The sequence below is a fragment of the Heloderma suspectum genome, chromosome 9 (assembly GCF_057233095.1).
Source record: "Heloderma suspectum isolate Gila_16-S chromosome 9, 16-S_ref, whole genome shotgun sequence".
Classification (NCBI taxonomy): Eukaryota; Metazoa; Chordata; class Lepidosauria; order Squamata; family Helodermatidae; genus Heloderma; species Heloderma suspectum.
This window is the reverse complement of record NC_139466.1, coordinates 35,764,941-35,784,380: the sequence shown is the minus strand read 5'-3', so window position 1 is coordinate 35,784,380 and position 19,440 is coordinate 35,764,941. Positions and strand designations below refer to the sequence as shown.

At 44.4% G+C, this 19,440-nt stretch overlaps 1 protein-coding gene across 2 annotated transcripts in view; it reads left to right on the top strand.

Moving 5' to 3' along the window:
- COL4A6 (collagen type IV alpha 6 chain) overlaps positions 1 to 19,440 on the top strand; it is a 298,701-nt gene that overhangs the window by 174,816 nt on the left and 104,445 nt on the right. For both annotated transcript variants that reach the window (XM_084814107.1, XM_084814108.1), the window contains exons 6-11: positions 9,883 to 9,999; positions 12,148 to 12,216; positions 12,434 to 12,469; positions 12,600 to 12,662; positions 14,080 to 14,115; positions 16,115 to 16,156. In XM_084814107.1, coding sequence (XP_084670233.1) covers positions 9,883 to 9,999; positions 12,148 to 12,216; positions 12,434 to 12,469; positions 12,600 to 12,662; positions 14,080 to 14,115; positions 16,115 to 16,156 — 363 coding nt within the window. The remainder of the gene's footprint in view (positions 1 to 9,882; positions 10,000 to 12,147; positions 12,217 to 12,433; positions 12,470 to 12,599; positions 12,663 to 14,079; positions 14,116 to 16,114; positions 16,157 to 19,440) is intronic.

Below are 19,440 nucleotides of genomic sequence, written 5' to 3'. Positions count from 1 at the left end.
ATAAACAAACAAACTCCCTTCAGCCCCAGCTAGCATGGCCAATTCAGGGATGCTGGGAGCTGTAGTTCAAAACACCTGGAGGGACACACCTTCCCATGCCTGGGCTAGATATTTCGATCCTCTGGGTTGGTCAGTTTCATATGTTCATAGGTGACAAACAGCCTCTCCGCTGTTAATTTGTGGTCATCTTGCCCAGGGCCGGCCCTACCATTAGGCAGGGTGAGGCAATCGCCTCAGGCAGCAAATGCTGAGAGACAGCAGCAAGGTGTTCAGGGAGAGAACTGGGCGCCATGCCGTCTACTCTGCGCCCCCTAAGTTAGCCTGCTGCCTTCAAGTTCAGTAAAGAACCTTGTCCCATCATTAGTGTGAAGGATAGATTCATCTGTCAGTCCAGTCAGCATGGAATGGGAGGGGACGCTAACTTGTCCTTCGCCTCAGGTAGCAAAATGTCTTGGGCTGGCCCTGATCTTGCCCCATGAATAAGGAACAGGGGAATGGATCCAAATCATTCTGTTTTGCTGGGCAAACCCCCTGATTTTTCTTCCCCTTTGGAGACCACAGCAATTCAACCCACTTGAGAAGATGTGATACTTCCTTTGCTTATTTATTTACAACATTTGTAAGCTGCCCCATAACTGGGTGGTTTATAAGAAACACACCTTTCCCAGCCTGGTGCCCTCCAGATATAAGGGACAGCAACTCCCAGCAATCCTGACCATTGGCCATGCTGGCTGGGGCTGATGGGAGTTGAAGTCCAAAATGTCTGGAGAGTATCAGGTTGGGGAAGGCGGTTAAATAATAAAACATTTAAAAAATGAAAACAAAATAGACCATAAAATCATACAATCAAAAGGAACATAAAATACAACAACAAAACTAAACCTCACAGCCCCCCATCCCCCCATGAAAAGACATAGATTGTAAAACTGAGAGACCCAGACTGCATGAGTGTTTTAGAAAGTCCAGGGAACAGAAGGTCCCTGGAGCCGAAAAGACCACAGGGGTGCGCTAGGCAAGCAGCCCGCTCTGGAAAGGCCATTTCATAACTGGGATACCTCTGCCAAAAAGGCTCTCACTGGTAGTTGTCCACTTCGCTTTGTTCGGCGGGGACTCTCAGAGTAGGGCTTTTGAAGATCTTAAGGCTCAAGTAGGTAGATATGAGAGAAGGCAACCTAATCTAGTGATGTTGGGGAAATCCATCTGGATGGGTCAAGTCCGCCAAGCTTTTAGCAGCTCTTTTAGTTGGACTCTGGCTCGCTTGTGCAATCTGTGTCGAGTCAGGCCAGCTCGTGGATCTTCGCATTTTTTTCCTGTAAAAAAAGTCATTTATGCAAATTGCAGCTGCAATTTGCATAAGTCACGCCATTTTCGGCTGTAATTTGCAGAAATTGTGGCCGTAAATATGCGTAACTCATGCAAATTGTGGCTGGAAGTTGTGCAACTGCCAGCCTCACTTTGTGCAAGATAGGCATATTTATGGACGCAATTTGCGCAAATTACATCCAATGGCATAACTTACGCAACTTGTGGTCGCAAATTGCGTAAATGATGGTTTTTTACAGGGGGAAAAAAGGTGGAAGTTCCCGGATTTTGGGGACAGGCCCCCGCTGTCAGCTTGCAAACGTTCGGAAACAGGGCCACTTTTCCTTGCAGCCCAGCACAGTGGGGGAAACGTTGTTCCCTGGCTTCTAAGACCACTATTTTCCTGCTGCTAATAGCAGCAGAGAAACAGCAATATCAGTGGAAACCGCTGGTGGATGGGAAAGGCTTTAACCTCCATCTACCCTCCCAACAGTCCCTAGATCCCAGTGGACAGGGTGGGGTGCTGTGTGTGTGGGAAGAGCTTGTGTCCTTGTGTGCCCCTGGCTCCCCGGCCAACACTGGAGGTGACCTTCGGATCCAAGAAAGTTGTGTACCCTTGTTAAAACCAGCACTTTAAATTGGGCTTGTAAATGGACTGGGTTACTCCCAGTTCAAGCTGCATGGATTGGCTGTGATTGCACGAGAAACCCACGGGGTCACTCTTCCAGGGGTCTGGCAAGGCTTTGTGCATGGGGAGCCCTTTGGGGAGGAAAGGGCCGCCAAAGGTCATGCAGGAAATGTTTGACCGCCAGGTAAATTTGCCGGCTTCTCGTGTTGTTGCAGCTGGGCTGATGAAATCTCCTGGCAGCTGCTGCCACGGCCGCCTGTGTTTATTAGCTGTTAACCACAGATGTACTGGAGAAACGGCCCTTAAAAATCCCCTCGCCCTGCTGCATCTGTTTAGTTTTTCCCATGGAACAAGGTTCAGGAGTTTGGAAACCAAGCATGGACGATTTATACCGTTTCAGCTGAATATACAAGGCTTGCTTAATGGAAACATTACAGTGAGATAGCACATGGAATGGCTTCTATCAGCTCTGTTTAGAAAAAAAAAAAACCAACAAAAGCCTCTGGCTGTTTTAAAAGCAGGATCCGGCACTCACCAAAGGGGCCCCTTAGCTCTCATAATATACAAAGCTGCTTATTAAATTAGGCTTGTGTTCATCTTTGATTCTATCTATTTTCCTCCTTCCTTCAGTGTTTTGTGAGTACTCCTAGCAACGTCATCCATTGCAGTCCCATATAGGTTGTCTTCTCGGAAATAGGCCCCGTAGACTTCAAAGGGACTTGCTCCCAGGGAAAATGTGTATAGGATCGCAGCCTCAGTTTCTCCATGTTAGAAGGCAGAACGTTCTGAAGTGCTGTGTTAAAGAAAGGTGTCACTACCCCATGGAAAACCCCAGCTTACCATGTATTTATATCTATTTGTATTGCAGGCACCTGTGCAAAACTGTGTGCAGTTTTGAGACAGTATCCAGCTGTGTCATTCTGCAAACTCAAATAGCACTAGTGGAGCTCCACTGAATCTTTCTGTTGTGCAAGCGGTTGCCCATTACACTTGTGCAACTGGTTGCACACCTGGTGGTACAATGGGTGCAAAGCAGTCACATAGCCGGTTGCACAGCTGGTCGCACAACAGGTCAGTTGCACAGTGGGTGCAACTGGGTGCGTAACTAGTTGCACAAGCAGAATGCAAAACCACTTGCGCAACCACGCCTGCAGAAACGTAATTTTAGTTGGATTCTTCTCTTCACGTAGTTCAGAACCTAGTTTCTGCTAGCGCAACGTTATTTGCACTAACGGAATGACACAGGTGGATACTGCCCTTGGTTTCCCCCATCTCAAAAGGCAGGCAAGGATGGGAAACCTCCAGCCCGCAGGCCAAATCCTGCTTGCGGGGGTTCCCCATCCTGCCTGCTAATTTCTGCTCCCAAATCCTCAGCGTTAGAGACAGTCTGTCTTTCCCTAGCGCTGAGAAGGGAAACCCCACTCTTGTCTCCAGTTGCTGATTGAAGGTAAGAGTGGTGTTTCTGTGCTCAGTGCTAGAGGAAGGCAGACCCTAGCATTCAGCAGGAAAAGATGATGACATCTTAGGGTTTGGTGAAATTGATTGGCAATCAGTTCAGGATAGGCAGGAGAAATTACTTCTTCACACATGATGCACGATTAACTACTGGAAATCTCTGTCCCAAGATGTAGCAACGGGCAGTGGCTTAGACAACTTTAGAAGGCAATTAGAGAAATTCCTGGAGATTTGGTTATTCAGTAGCTACAGGCTTGGTAGCTAAGTGGTACCTTCAGTGTACCGAGGAACATCAGTCGCTTGGGGTCCACAATGAGAAAGGACTGTTGCTTCCACATCCCTGCTTATAGGCTTCCCAGACACTTCTGGTTGGCCACTGTGGGAAACAGGATGCTGACTCGGATGGACCCTTGGTCTGATCCAGCAGGGCTGTTCTTCTGTTCTTATTGGACATCCTAGTATCTGATAGAAAACAGCTCCCTTGTCAGAAGTGATACAGAATTATCTTCATGCTCCTTTCACTTTGCTAGATTTTCTGTTCTAGTTTAGTGCTCTAGTTTAGTGGGTCCTAAATATTATTTATTATTTATTGAAAAGAATTTTTTAAACCCACCTTTTAGGACACACTGCCCTCACAAGGCAGATTATAATATTACAAAAACATGAACATACAAATTGAAATGAAACACACACAAATACATGCACACAGCAGCAAATTATTTTTAAGCACCAAATGAAGACTAGAAGAAGTGTGTCCCTGGGTGAGTGTGTTTTGTAGCAGTGTCAGACCATCCATATTTCCCTGGGCAGGGAGTTCTGTAAGTGTGGGGCCACCACTGAGAAAGCCTTATCCCCAGTACCCACCAATCTAATGGCTTTTGGTTGTTTCTGATTTCCCTTAGGGGGGAACTCAGCAATGTTATCTTGACTTCACAGTCTATTTCTTGGTGCCAGTTCTTGACTCAGTGATCAAGTATTAAGAACATCAGAAGAACCCTGCTGGATCAGGCCAAGGCTCCATCCAGTCCAGCATTCTGTTCACACAGTGGCCAAGCAGCTGTTCACGTGAAACCCACAAGAAGGACATGAGTGCAACAGCATCCTTCCTCCCATGTTCCCCAGCCACTGGTGTACATAGGCATACTGCCTCTGGTACTGGAGGTAGCACATAACCATCAGTATTCTTAGGATCCTTCCCAGGATTGTTTGGGGATTGTCATGACCAGAAATGTCTGTGTTAACATTCCCCGTTCATGGTAATTTTCACTTCACAGTTACATGAATCCTCTCCTCCCGCATTGCTCTGCTCATGTAGATAGACAGCCCAGGTGAAATGCAAAAAGTGCCCATAATCAGCCCATTGTAATGCCTGGCTAGCTGGCATAATGCTAGGGATGTCAAAGAATTTCGCCACGAATCTCGGGGAGGCCGAATGCCAGCACATTCGGCCCCCCGAAATTGGTGGCAAAACGGTCTGCCATCCCCTCCCCCCCCAGGATGGGACTTACCTTGGGCGAATCCTCCTGGTGGCGGCGGCAGTGGCAGCGGCTCCGGTGGTGGTGTGGTGGCGGCCGGTCTTCCGACCGGCCGCCGCCGCCACCATTTCCAGTAAAAAAACAAGAACAACAACAAAACGTGATAGGCTACATAAAGATTTACATAGCCTATCACAGCTAGATTTTTTAAAAAATACCGTGATAGGCTACGTAAATGTTTACGTAGCCTATCGCGGCTGAGTAAAAAAAAACACAAAAAACCGTGCGTACACAAATGGCGGCGCCCATGGGCGCCGCCATTTGCGTTCCTTATTTTGGCACGTCTAGTCTACGTAAACATTTACGTAGTCTACGGCGAAAATAAGGGGAACACAAATAGTGTAGACGCTACGCTATTTGCGTTCCCCTTATTTTCGCCGTAGTCTACATAAATGTTTACATGGACTAGCCGTGCCAAAATAAGGAAAGCAAATGGCGGTGCCCATGGGCGCCGCCATTTGCGTATGCGCCTTTTTTTTTTACTCAGCCATTATAGGCTACGTAAACATTTACATAGCCTATCACGGCTGACTGCAGGGATGCAAACGGCGGCGGCTATGGCCGCCGCCATTTGCGGCCCGGCCGGCCAGGATTCGGGGGTGGAGGGACGGAGCGCCTCCCCCCCTGGCCAGAATTTTGGGGGGGAGGGACGGAGCGCCTCCCCCCCCGGCCAGAATTTCGGGGGGGGGAGGACGGAGCGCCTCCCCCCCACCGTGAATCAAATTTCGTTAAAGGTAAGTGACTTTCGTACATCCCTACATAATGCTGCTCATCTTAGCAAAACATGGAGGCTGGCTTTGCACATGTCGCAGATTGAAGTGGTAGAATATGTGCCCACTGATCCAAAAAGAAGGCAGTGGTAGACCATTTGGAATTTTGAGAGAGTTTTGTGGGTGCTCTCACAAAATGGCTGCCATGGTGAGAAGGGCTGGCCCATGCATAAAATGGCTGGCATGATGGGCATGGCTGGTCACAAAACATTCATTTCCCAGAAGTCAAACTGATGAGATTAAAAGAAAAGTAAGCATAGCTGGCTGTGGAATGCTGAGAGCTCTAGGCCTTTTTTCTGTCTAAACATGCACAGGATTGCACCCCAACTTGCCCAAGAACCTAAGTAGAAGGCGGAAGTGGGGGCTGAGCTCCAAATAAAAATCCACTCTTTCGAACCCAAATAAAGATGGTACTAGAGGGTAGCATTTTGTTTTGTAGTATGCCACCCTCTCAGTTAAAAACAAAATTATTTTTTAAAAAACTTAAGAAATAAAAATCAGGAGAGGCAGGGAGCCTCTCAGGTGCCAAGACAGGTACCCACATCAGAGACCCCATGAATAAATCATACAATTTCAAGGAGGAAATCACATTTTGAACACACTTCTGCTTTAACCCCCACCTCCCAGCACGAAGAAAAGCTGCATTAGGAAGATGCCCGCTGTGCTAGTTTTCTGTGTGCGAGGAAGTTGTTTTTTTTTTTTTAACATAGGGCAGCACTCACAATGTAATTGCCCCCCTGATGTGCTGTAGTCCAGTCTGCTATCTTTTTCTGCTGCATGCTTCAGCTGTGAAATGCACAGATGAGAAGATGGTTGCAAATTATGAATTGATCTGTAGCGATGACTGATATCACTTGAGCTCAAAGCTAGCACTGCATCTGGAAGGTCCATCTGAGGTTTAAGAAAGCTACTCCAGGATGTTTACACTGATGTAAAAGGAGAAGATAATTTAGCCCATAAACAATCCATAGTGTTATCTTGTTATCTGCACAGGGTAGGAGCTGTAGTTCTTTCTTTGCGAACGCATGTAATTCCCATTTCCACCAAATCAGCTTGTCCCCAGGAGATAACTACAGCCTTCTGGCTATAAATCTAAATACATAAATAAATGTATGAAAAATTGCATATGTTTGCTTTGTATCATCACAGCCCAGTGTTTACATTTTATTACCGGATGGCGTGTTGACATTAGATACTTTACTACTAAACCAAAGACAAGCAAGTTAGCACAGGGATTACAATATCTGTATTTTTCCCCTCTAAAGGATTAACTTTTAAGGGGAGAGGAAGATGGGGAGGGTATATACAAGAAAAATGTATGTATGTATGTATTTATTTTATTACATTTTATACTGCCCAATAGCCAAAGTTCCTTGGGTGGTTCACAGCAATTAAAACTATAAAACACAAGACAGTGAAATATGGATGATAAAATACAATATAAAAGTTTAAAAGTTTAGAACTTCAATATAGTACTCAGAAATGGCGCGATGACAGGGCATTACAGGAAGCTCACAGACCTACCTGAAAGGCATTGGGGGCAGCGGGCAGGGGGAGGTCCTGCTTTTTGTCCTCCTGGTGCAGGGATAGGCAACCTGGTACCTTCCAGATGTTTTGGTCCACAACTCCCATAAGCCCAAGGCAGCATGGCCAATGGTCAGGGATTATGGGAGTTGCCACCCAAAACATCTGGAGGAGAGTGCCAGGTTACTTACCCCTGCCCTAATATTTGGACTAGCACTGGGCCAAATTTTACAATCTATGTATTTTCTACCATTTGTTGCGGGGGGTGGGGATAAATTGCACACAAAAACTGTGGGAAGGCGTGAGCATTTCAGAGAAATTTATCTGGGTGCAGGGCTTCAGTGCTATCTTAGGTTAAGGAGGTGTCCGAGGGGTGTACGTGCTCTTTCTTTTGCCATCCCTCCCCACACCCCGGTTCTGTCCTTGCCGCCTCTCTGGCTGCTTGAGCTTCTTGGAAATCCCCCTAGAAGACTTGGCCAGGACTTCCTCCCTTGGGACTCCCCTATGGTGCTGCTTGCTGAGTGCCTGAAAGTTGAGAGGCATTTGGGGTTTTGCTTTTTTTTTTTAATTAAAAGTCCTTTTAACGAAGGAGAAGGAGGAGGAGGAGGAGGAGGAGAAGTCACTCAACTTTTGTATGATGGTGAAATAACCCAGAATAAGTACAGCCCTTCTGGGTGCCTTCAAAAAACTAAACGCTCCATTGGGCCTCTGTGCCGGTCAAGATTTTATCTTCTTTCCAGTGAGGACCCAAAGGCACAGTATTAGTTGTCCCTCTTAAAGCTATTTCTGCTGCCATCTGCTGTCAAAATCCTCTTTTTGGAGGGTGTGGAGAATTGCACAGAAATAAGGGCTTCAATCCCCTGCTTCCATTTAGAAATTAAACCACTGGGTTCCAGTTGGCATACAAAGTCTGATATACATTTTATTACAAAGTCTATACATGGAATAAGATCCAAATATACGCTGCCTAAATGCTAATGAGCAATCAAGCCCACCGAATAGCCAACAGTTACAATGCGCGCTTGTGACATTGGAACAAAAGGCACTAAGGGAGCAATCCTAGGGGCCACTAGACTCTGTCTGGAAGCCCATAGAATATGCTCTTCCTGGGAACAGACCTCGGAGCCCGCACTCCGAGGTTGGTTCCTGGAAATCCAACCTCCCCTCTCATCTGTGCTGCCTTGGAGCCAGCGTGAAGAAGCCCCGTCGAGCACGGAGCAACTGAAAAGGGGTGGGGCAGGGGGCCTTCTGGGGTAGGGAGAGCAGAGCTGTGCATACAACACATCCAATGTGTCGTACAGCAGCTTCCTCTCCTGGTCGGCCCCCCCACTGCTAGACAGCCAAAAACGGCTGTATAGTGAAAAATAGCAAGGCAGGACAAGAGGCACAGAGGGAATAACCTCCCCCCTCCCATGCCTCTCCTGCCTTGCTTAGGATAGGCAGTCACCTCCAAGTTCGGAGGCAGCCGCCTATCTAGTTAGGGTTGCGCCCTAAGTTCTAAATTCCTAAATAGATAAGTGTATACTTTTAAAGAAATAACACATTACCTATTTAGGAATTTAAAACTTGGTGCCTTTTGTTCCAGTGTCACAAGTGTACATTTTAATTGTTGAATCTTTTGGTGAGCTTGATTGCTCATTAGCATTTAGGCAGTGTATATTTGGATCATATTGCATGAATTCCATGTATATGTACACATTTTGTAATAAAACTTATATAACACTTTTATATGCGTATTAGAGTCCAGTAGTTTAATTACAGGATTGTTTTCTCTTTAGTGTTTGTTGTTTATTTTTATCTGCAACTGTTCCATTTAGAAATTATCAGAGTTTGATATGAATGTTTGAATCTTCTTCATCTACTCCTATTATTATTATTATTATTATTATTATTATTATTATTATTATTGAGTCATCCTATAGCCAAAGCTCTCAGGGAGACATAAATAATAAAAATAGCACAATAAAACCAAGAATAAAACCCATAACAAAAAGAATTTAAAAACAACAACAATTTAAAAAATAATTTTAAAAAGTGAGGTCCTGGGACCAACATGTTTTAGAATGCCTTTTTGAATGCTTCTGCATCACTGTCCACAGATCTGCTGGACACTTATTTATATATATTGTGCAATATCTCGGTGGTCCTTCCTGCACGATACACATCGTTACTGACCGGATTACGTCCTTATCCCCCTCTTTCACAGCCATGGAGAAGGGGCCATTGCTCAGTCGTAGAGCACAAGCTTTGCAGCACAGGAGATCCTAGGTTCAATTCCTGGCATCTCTACTTGTTTATTTGTACGTATTAAGAAAACATGCAACTTGCTGTTCCACTAAAATTCCCTTGAGGTAGCATCATTCCAGGGCATTCTGGGAAATTAAAATGCAGCTAGAAACCAGTGCTGCTTGTAGTGCTGCTCAGAGAGATGCTAACTGGGACCATAAGGTAAACCCAGCGGGGTCCACCAACAGCAGAGGGGGCCCACTGGAGGTCATCTTGTCCAAAGCCCCTGCTCTTGGATTTCACGTATTCATATTCATACATGTATTCATGTATTCATATTCTTCATACAGCTTATATTACCCTGCTTCTTTTTTTGGGGGGGGGGAAGTTTAAGGCTGTTGTGTTCTTTACATGTGTATTTTCTTTTTCTTTCCTTGGACAGGGACACCCTGGCCAGCCAGGGCCCAGAGGCCTGCCCGGCTTGGATGGCTGTAATGGTACGATCGGGAGTCCTGGTGTCCCAGGATCGGATGGATTTCCTGGTGTGCAGGGCCCACCGGTACTCCTTGATATATGTATTTGTGCTAGCTGAAGATGGGAGGTCTGGGAAAGGAGATCTCAGCCTAAGATTTTGGCAAGCTACTGCAAGTCGGAACAGGCAGCACTGACCTAGATGGAACAATGTTGTAGTATATGGTAACTTCATATGCAAGCATTTTCAGGAGTGGGGTAGGGAAGAGAGAGAGAGAGAGAGAGAGAGAGAGAGAGAGAGAACAATTATTTTCCTTTTCAGTAGTACAGCAGAAAATCCCAGCTTGAACTCCTGCATCTCCATTTAAACCAGGGTGGGCAATTTGTGGCCCTCCATGTCAGCAAAATTCAAGCTCACTGAAGTTCTCCGAATTCCATACAGACTCAAGTCCGTATCAGATTGTGAGCTTTCTTTGCTTTTTTCGCATGAAAATCTGCGAGCATTTCCCGAGATCTATGCATCGATTTTGTGCATCTTGGAAATGTACACATTCTTCTCCCATTGATTAAAGCATATTTGTGTGGATTTTTCAAAAGTACGCATTTATTCACACACGTTTTTCAAATGTACACGTGCTGTCGGACACATTTTGGGGGGTTGGTGAATCACATTGCAATCTTGAATGTTTACCGACTTTGACCACAGATTGCATCTGAGTCCGTGTTTGGTCCATAACGTGGGAACTGGGTAAATCCTGATCAGAAAATGAACTGAAATGAATTTCTCATAGATTCCTACTGCAGATGTTGTTGGCCCACAACTCGCATCAGCAGTAGCCAGCACAGTCAGGTTTTTTTAGGCATGCTGGGAGTTGTAAGCCAAAACATCTGGAGAGCCACGTGTTGCCCACCCCTCAGTTAAGAAGATCTCAGGTAGCTGGTGATGGGTAAGACTTTGACCCAACCAGCTGCCAACCAGAGTCGATGGCACTGGGCTCAATGGAGTAATGGTCAAATCTGGGAAAAGGCAGCTTCGTATTTTCACACGTTCCTAAGCTAACTGCTCCATTCTGCGCTGCTTAGTGAACAACTAAAACTCCCCTTACCTGCACAGAGACACGTGGTGCTTCCCGACAGAGGGCTCCTAGCGCTAACAATCCAGAGGTGTTGTGCAGTTATTCCATCTTTTTATTTTTCCTTAATTGATTTTTTTCCTGGTAAGACAAAATATGGAAGAAGCAGTGGGAAAACATGGGAGGGCTGCGAATGGAAGACGACGAGGTTTGGACCTCCTGTAAAACTCCGTGAATGAAGCAGGACGAGCAGACACTAAAAGCCTCACCTGGAAGCACCCACAGGCGCACACGCAGAGAATGATGTGGGAGTTGCTTCATGGGAATGTGTGTGAATATTCCAGCCATGTGGTGGGCAGGGCCAATCATTTGGGTGTTTACAGATGCATTTTATAAAAGGTGGGCATATTTTACTTCCACACTTTACGCCAGGGGCGCGCAATGTCCGAGGTTGTGAGGTAGCGTTGCTCCCCTCTGGAAGTGACCGGGAGCCACACCTCACCCCTGCTGCCAAAATTGTTGCAGCTGCTGAAATTGTTGCTGAACTTGCCATGGTGATTTTGCCATGAAACAAGGTACATGGGGGGCATGATTCTGATTGCAAACAAGGGGTGGTGGCAGCAAATTTGGCCGCAAGGGCAGTGGGGTGCAAAAACAGCTATAGGGGGTGCCTGTGGGCCAAGTGATGCCTACCTCTTCTGCATTTGCTGTGGAAAACAATGGGATACCACCGTGTTTTCCGTAGCAATTGTAACCTGATGAGCAAGAGTGCACCAGTACCATGTAAGTCAGCCTTCTCCGTGCTGGGGACCTCCAGATGTTTTGGGCTTCAATTCCCATTGACCCCAGCCTGCATGGCCAATGGGCAGGGATGATGGGTGTTATAGTCCAAAACATCTGGAGAGTCCCAGGTTGGGCAAGGCTAGTGTAAGTCTTCTGGGCCAAAGCACTAGCAAATACAATCCTTGGAACAGGTAGAGTATTCTGGGGAATGCTAGGCGGCAAATGGCTTCCATTTATATGTTTGATTTGGGCATTGGCTTTGGGACAGTTAAAATGGTACTTTGTTCCGATCTATTCCCCCCCCCCCATTTTTTTCTTTTTAAGAGGAGCAAGCATGCTAAGGATTGGATTTTGTTTTTGTTTTTATATTATATCTGCAGGGTCACCCTGGCCCAAAAGGTCCCAAAGGTGAGCCTGTTTTTGCCCAGGGAGTTTTAAAAGGAATGACGGTAAGAACTATTCAGAGGAAGAAAGAAATAATTGCATTTAATGCTTCATTTTGCTTATTTATTGGCTGGAAGGCCATGATAGATAGATAGATAGATAGATAGATAGATAGATAGATAGATAACAATATGTTATTTTAAATATAGTATTGTTCTGCTTCATAGCATTGGTTTGCAAATATAATTTCTGTTTCATCAAAGGGGATTGTTATTATTTTAGGGGGAAAACGGCCTTCCTGGATTGGATGGTGCTCCTGTAAGTTTATTTTCTGGCATTGTAGTTTCTGTTAAAACCTTTGTATTTTTGTATTGTTTCTGTCAAACAATTAATGAAGAGAAACAAAGTTTATGCATGTATATCTAAGTGAATAATTTTTTTTTTACAGGGTCCTAAAGGTTTCCCAGGTCTACCAGGTCCTGCTGGCCCAATTGGGCTACCTGGCTTTCCGGTAAATCACCCTTTCCGTTTCCTTTTCTTGACATGAATTATACTGTGAATACCTGGGGTTTCCCATTCCAGTCATTTTGATACAGGTAGAATCGTTTTCGACTGTCATGCAGCATTACAATTTTGCTGCTAATGTCGACTCCTTCAATTTTTATTTTTTAAATAACAGTCCATAATTTTGGAAGAATTTCTTTCAGGAAACTCTCAAGTGCAATTAATGTGTAGTCACTCACAGAATTAAAGGCTACCTCCATCTCTCCCAGAGGTGATGAAGCTTTGAGGCTGAGATCCTAAGCACACCCAAGGCAAAATCCTATGCGTGTTTAGACAGAAAAAGGCCTACAACTCCCAGCATGCCCCAGCCAGCTTGGAGTTGTAGGCCATTTTTCTGTCTAAACCTGCATAGGATTCTGCCTTTAGCTGGAAGCTAGACACTTCTCCGCTCTTTGGACTTCTGAGTGGTTTTGTATATTGGTTGTATAGTTGCTTTGTTGTTACCTGGGTTGCTCCCTTATGCATGTAGGGGAGGAAGAGTCCACCTTCCCTCAACCATCCACAAGTGAATGTTGTACACAAAAAAATGCAAAAGCCAACTGCATGATCATGAGCAGGGTTCCATGGGCCGTTTCCTCCCCCCAGCATTGGAGTTAAGATAGGAGTGGAGGATGGGGTGAGGAAGGAAGACTCTCTCCCTTCCTGCCACACATCTGTTTCATTTAGGGTTCAATCCTATGCATGTAGGCTATGCTGGCTGGGGAATGCTGGGAGTTGTAGGACTTTCTTCTGTCTAAACATGCATAGAATTGCACTGTTATTTATTTAATATATTCCTTGGCTGCCTTTCAGGGCAGAAGCCCTCCCAAGGCAGCGTACAACACCACAACACATAAAACCGATACTATATTGAAAGTGATAAAAACATAATCAAACAGTAAGAATAAAAACAGCAGTAAAAACCAACAGCTAAACCTGCAATAAAAACAGCAACAACAGCAGTCGTATCCAGAGAAAACCAGACTAAAATAATACGTTTTCAAGCAAGGCCTTCTTAAAAGCCTGGAATGGTGGAGCATGGCACACCCCCGATGGCACTTTATTCCAGAGGTGTGAGGCCACTGCGGAGAAGGCCCTCTCACATGTGGTCACCTAGCTGCTCTCACAGGTGGGCAAATGAGAAGGGCCACTCATTTGGGAACGATCTGGGTATATTCTCATCTGATCTCACCCTTTATTAATTTTGTAGTTTCTACATTCTACGGGGGACTACTGTTAATTTTTGGATGATTGCTTTTCATTTCTTTTTATGCCTTTTGTGGGGAAATCTCTTTTCCTCTTGTTGTGTTTGTGCCTTCAACAAAGTGTCATTGCATCCAAATAAAGTTGCAACAGGAAATTAATATTGTTCTGTTCATGCTTAGGGACCACCAGGGCAACCAGGACCACCAGGTTTTGTGGTAAGTATGTTGGGTTACTTCTGTGATTCTAGTTTTTTAAATGTTCTCCTCCATTAGATACGCTATACTGTTTTCTTCCTGGCCGCCATTTTTTTTTAACCATTTGGATTAAAGATCGCCATGCCATGCATTGGTTACTGTAGGAGGCTCATTGCTTGCCTGCTTTTCGTTGTTGTTTTTAAAGCTGCTTTTGATGTTTTCTTGGTCATAGGTGGCTGCCCCAAGGCTCTGGAACTCCCTTCCCAGGGAGGTGAGAGTGGCACCCTCCTTGACATGCTTTCGTAGGCATGTAAAAACTTTCATGTTCCAGTAGGCCTTTGGGGATAACTAGTCTGGACCCGTGAAAATATGATGGGTCGATGCTATTTTTCTTGTTGTCTTTTAATGTTTTGATATTTTTACCATTTTAATATTGATGATTTAATTATATTTTTAACTTCTGTAGACTTGTATTTCTATTTCTATTTATAGGTTTTAATTGTACACGTTTTAATGTTGTAAAGCTGACTTGAGTCCCAGTATTGGGGAAAAGGTGGGATACAAATAAATATTATAATAATAGGGACTGGTATTATGGTGATCTAGTCCTGGAGTTGGTAACAGCACAACAACTCAGAATTAGATCTTGGGAGCTGAAATTGCTGCAATAAAATAGAAGAAATTGGTCTGTGTGTTTTTAAAACTACTTTTGAACGTTAATGGTGAGGCTTAATTCTTAAAGGTTTTTCTGAGTCTCAGGTAAGATTCCCAGAATATCCTGGAGAACTGATGCCATTTCATATTTCCTTCCTTCACATCATAATGATATGTCTTCAAAATATTTTGGTGGGAAATGGATTTAGAGCTAATAACCAACTTTGAACTGCTGCTGAATTGACACTTACCTTTCTTGGGAAGAAAAGCGTTTTCCCTTTTACATCTGAATAGCTTTTACAGACATGGGGCATAGCAATTCATATCTAAACTGAATCTACCATGTTGAAACTTGGAAGGCTTGAATAGTTGATAAAGGTTATGTTCAGATGACATGATAAAGGATTGTTTATTGTGATGGGAAGCCTTCCCCCATGGTCACATGCTCTCCCCTCCCCTCTCCCCCACCAGTGCAGCCACAATGAAGACATCAGAATTTTCTGTTTCCCATCCGTCTGTATCTGGCCCATGTCAGCTTTGCATGTATTCAGTTCTAAGTCTGTTCTCAGTCTGCATTAAAAAAAAAAAAGCACGTGAAAATGTGCATTTATTTTTGTATGTAACTTTCCCTAATATACACATTTTTCTATGCCACTTTCCCTAATATATGCACTTTTGTCCACCACTTTCAGTAATATATGCATTTTCGTACAAAATGTTTGAGCTGAGTCTTTCATCAGAAAATTCAGAGAAGCATGCAGTCTGAAGGATAACTGTTCTGATCCACATATTAATCCAGGAAGTATAAATTAGGTTGATTTGTTTAAAAATATGGACTAAACGAAATTGTCCTCCATCCCTAGTGTGTTGTCCAAACCCTAAACTGTGGTTGATCTTAACTAAAGTTTGTTGAAACAAGCCACCATAATGACACATGGTTTGATGTTCACTTATTTCAAACAAGCCATAGTTAAGATTAACCACAGTGTTGAGTGCAGATGATAAAACAAGTTGTGGTTTTTTAAAAAGAAATTTACAGGCTCACCAGAGGGGAGGGGGGAGTACAAGAGCCTGTGGGGAGGGCAGGCAGTGGTTTATCATGATGTCCAAACGCATGCATTATCAATTGCCCAAGCCTTCCAAACTTCAACATGGTAAAGATTTCATAGAAAGACAGTTAATGTTAAGAAGTTCTGGAACAATAGGTTTAATGATGATATAAGACCACATTCTTTTCATTGATGTGATCTTATGAGTATTGTTTTGTTCATCTGTGTCTTTGTTTACAAGTACGCCAACTTTAAAGACAGGTTTTTGGACAATAAATTATACTAATTTGCTGTTTTTGTTTTCTTTTTTTTTACAGGGTAACAGTGGCCTAGTTTTCCAGGGAGAAAAAGGAGCAAAAGTAAGTCTAATTTATTTTGGCTTTGCTACTTGACAATGGATGAAATAGCCTCAACCATCATGCTTGCCCCTGCCATTTCATCACCATCAGTTCCCCAGAAAATCAGGGCTCTGATTGAGCTCTTCCAAGATAGAGAAGAAGCTCTTGGGAACAACTGTGTTGACAGCCCTGGGGATTTCCCCGTTCCATTGGTGGGCCAGAGTCTCCTCGGGCCTATCTGAGACCCTAGAGTGAGGGTGTAGAACCTCAGCCCTGGGGGCCAAATCTGACCAACCTCAGGTTCCAGTCCAGCCCACCTTCCCCTGCCCCCACCCCCTTTTCCCTAACCACCACTCATTTGGTGCTTCCCAGCTTTTGTGCCATTTTTCCATGTTCTAGAATGTTGACATGCCTCTCCAAAGGCTTCATTACTGGCAGGAGGAGCTGTGGATGGCGAAGAAATCCTCAGTGGATTCAAATGCATCCAGATTTCTATGAATCCGACCTGCGAATTCCACAGCAGACCAGCTTTTTCTGTGTCCTACATGTACCATGGATTTGCGGACCAATTTTTTTTTATGGGGGGCAGGGGAGTTGCATAAATGTGCATTTGCAAACAGGAACACAATTCTCATACAAAACCCTGATTCCACCCATGAGCAGACAACTGAATGAAAGATGCTTGACAATCCACAAAAGGCTGACAGAATGGATTTAACAAAAACCATCTAGCCCTAGTGAGAGCTTTGAACTGAAACATTCTGGTGTTTTTGATATATCAGCCCCCACCCATTTTGCCTTTGACCTGCCCTCTTTTGTCTTTGCTCCATCCACCATTGGAATGCAGCCCCTGAGAGCTTATCCCAAATGGAATTTGCCCTTTGGACTGGAAGATGCGAGTAGCGGAACAGATGTCAAATTTAGATCACTGAGATTTGGGTTCAAATCACTGCTATGAAAGGCATTGGGTGTCCTAGGGGCAGTCAGTATATCTCCACTTAGCCTACCTTATAAGCTTGTTGTAAGAATAAAATGGGTACAAATTCTATATGACATACTGCGCTCATTGAAGAAAAGGTGGGATTAAAAAGGGGGGTTATAATTAAAATATAAAATAGATTAATAGAGGAGGCAATAGTCAGGCTTAAGTATAAGTCAGGGAGCCAGCATAGTATAGTGGTTACAGTGTTGGACCTGGACCAGGAGTTTCTGGGTTCAAATCCCCACTCAGCCAGGAAACTCAGAGAGCTCTCCTCTCATCTAGACTACTATAATGCGCTCTACATGGGGTTACCCTTGAAGATGGTTCAGAAGCTGCAGCTGGTACAGAATGCGGTGGCTCACCTGATTAAAGGCAGCCGCCAGCAGATCACATCACTCCAGTGCTGAAGGAGCTGCACTGGTTACCAGTTGTTTTCCGGGCCAAATTCAAGGTGTTGGTTTTGACCTTTAAAACCCTATACGGTTCCGACCCAGCCTACCACAAGGAGCGCCTCCAGCAACACCAGACAGGCCACTCAACAAGATCAGCCTCGGATGGCCTTCTCTCTGTCCCATCAGCCAGGACAGCTAGACTGGTGAGGACGAGGGAGAGGGCCTTCTCTGTGGTGGCCCCCACTCCATGGAGCTCCCTCCCCAGGGAACTCCACCATGCCCCCTCTTTAATGAGCTTCTGCCACGCACTGAAAACATGGTTGTTCAGGCAGGCATTTGGGATGGGTTAGGGTATTTTTAGAAATGTGATGTTTTTAATGTAGTATTTTATTGTTTTTTATTGCACAATTTAGAATCAGACTAAAGAGAATAGGGAAGACCCACAGATCAGTTAGATATGAGCTCACTAATATTCCTAATGAATATGCAGTGGAGGTGAAGAATAGATTTAAGGGACTAGATTTAGTAGATAGGGCCCTGGAAGAACTATGGACAGAAGTTCGCAACATTGTTCAGGAGGCGGCAACAAAAAACGTCCCAAAGAAAAAGAAAACCAAGAAGGCAAGATGGCTGTCTGCTGAGACACTGGAAGCAGCCCAAGAGAGAAGGAAAGCAAAAGGCAACAGTGATAGGGGGAGATATGCCCAATTAAATGCAAAATTCCAGAGGTTAGCTAGAAGAGATAAGGAATTATTTTTTAAACAAGCAATGCACGGAAGTGGAAGAAGATAATAGAATAGGAAGGACAAGAGACCTCTTCCAGAAAATTAGAAACATCAGAGGTAAATTCCAGGCAAAAATGGGTATGATCAAAAACAAAGATGGCAAGGACCTAACAGAAGCAGAAGCCGTCAAGAAAAGGTGGCAAGAATGTATGGAAGATCTGTACAGGAAGGATAATAATATCGGGGATAATTTGATGGTGTGGTCAGTGAGCTAGAGCCAGACATCCTGAAGAGTGAGGTTGAATGGGCCTTAAGAAGCACAAGGCATAAGGAGATGACGGTATCCCAGCTGAACTGTTTAAAATCTTGCAAGATGATGCTGTCAAGGTGATGCATGCCATATTCCAGCAAATTTGGAAAATACAAGAATGGCCAACAGATTGGAAAAGATCAACTTATATCCCCATACCAAAAAAAGGAAGCACCAAAAAAAGTTCAAACTATTGAACAGTGGCACTTATTCCACATGCCAGTAAGGTAATGCTCAAGATCTTGCAAGGTAGACTCCAGCAATTCATGGAACGAGAATTGCCAGATGTACAAGCTGGGTTTAGAAAAGGCAGAGGAACTAGAGACCAAATTGCCAATATCTGCTGGATAATGGAGAAAGCCAGGGAGTTTCAGAAAAACATCTATTTCTGTTTTATTGACTATTCTAAAGCCTTTGACTATGTGGATCATAACAAATTGTGGCATGTTCTTGGTGGTATGGGGATACCAAGTCATCTTATCTGCCTCCTGAGGAATCTGTATAACGACCAAGTAGCAATGGTAAGAACAGACCATGGAACAACGGACTGGTTTAAGATTGGGAAAGGAGTATGGCAGGGTTGTATACTCTCACCCTACCTATTCAACCTGTATGCAGAACACATCATGCTGGGCTTGATGAAGCCAAGGCTGAAGTTAAAATCGCTGGAAGAAACATTAACCATCTCCGATATGCAGATGATACCACTTTGATGGCTGAAAGCAAGGAGGAGCTGAGGAACCTTCTGACGAAGGTGAAAGAAGAAAGTGCAAAAGCTGGATTGCAGTTAAACCTAAAAAAACCCTAAGATTATGGCAACCAGCTTGATTGATAACTGGCAAACAGAGGGAGAAAACGTGGTGGCAGTGACAGACTTTGTCTTTCTAGGCGCAAAG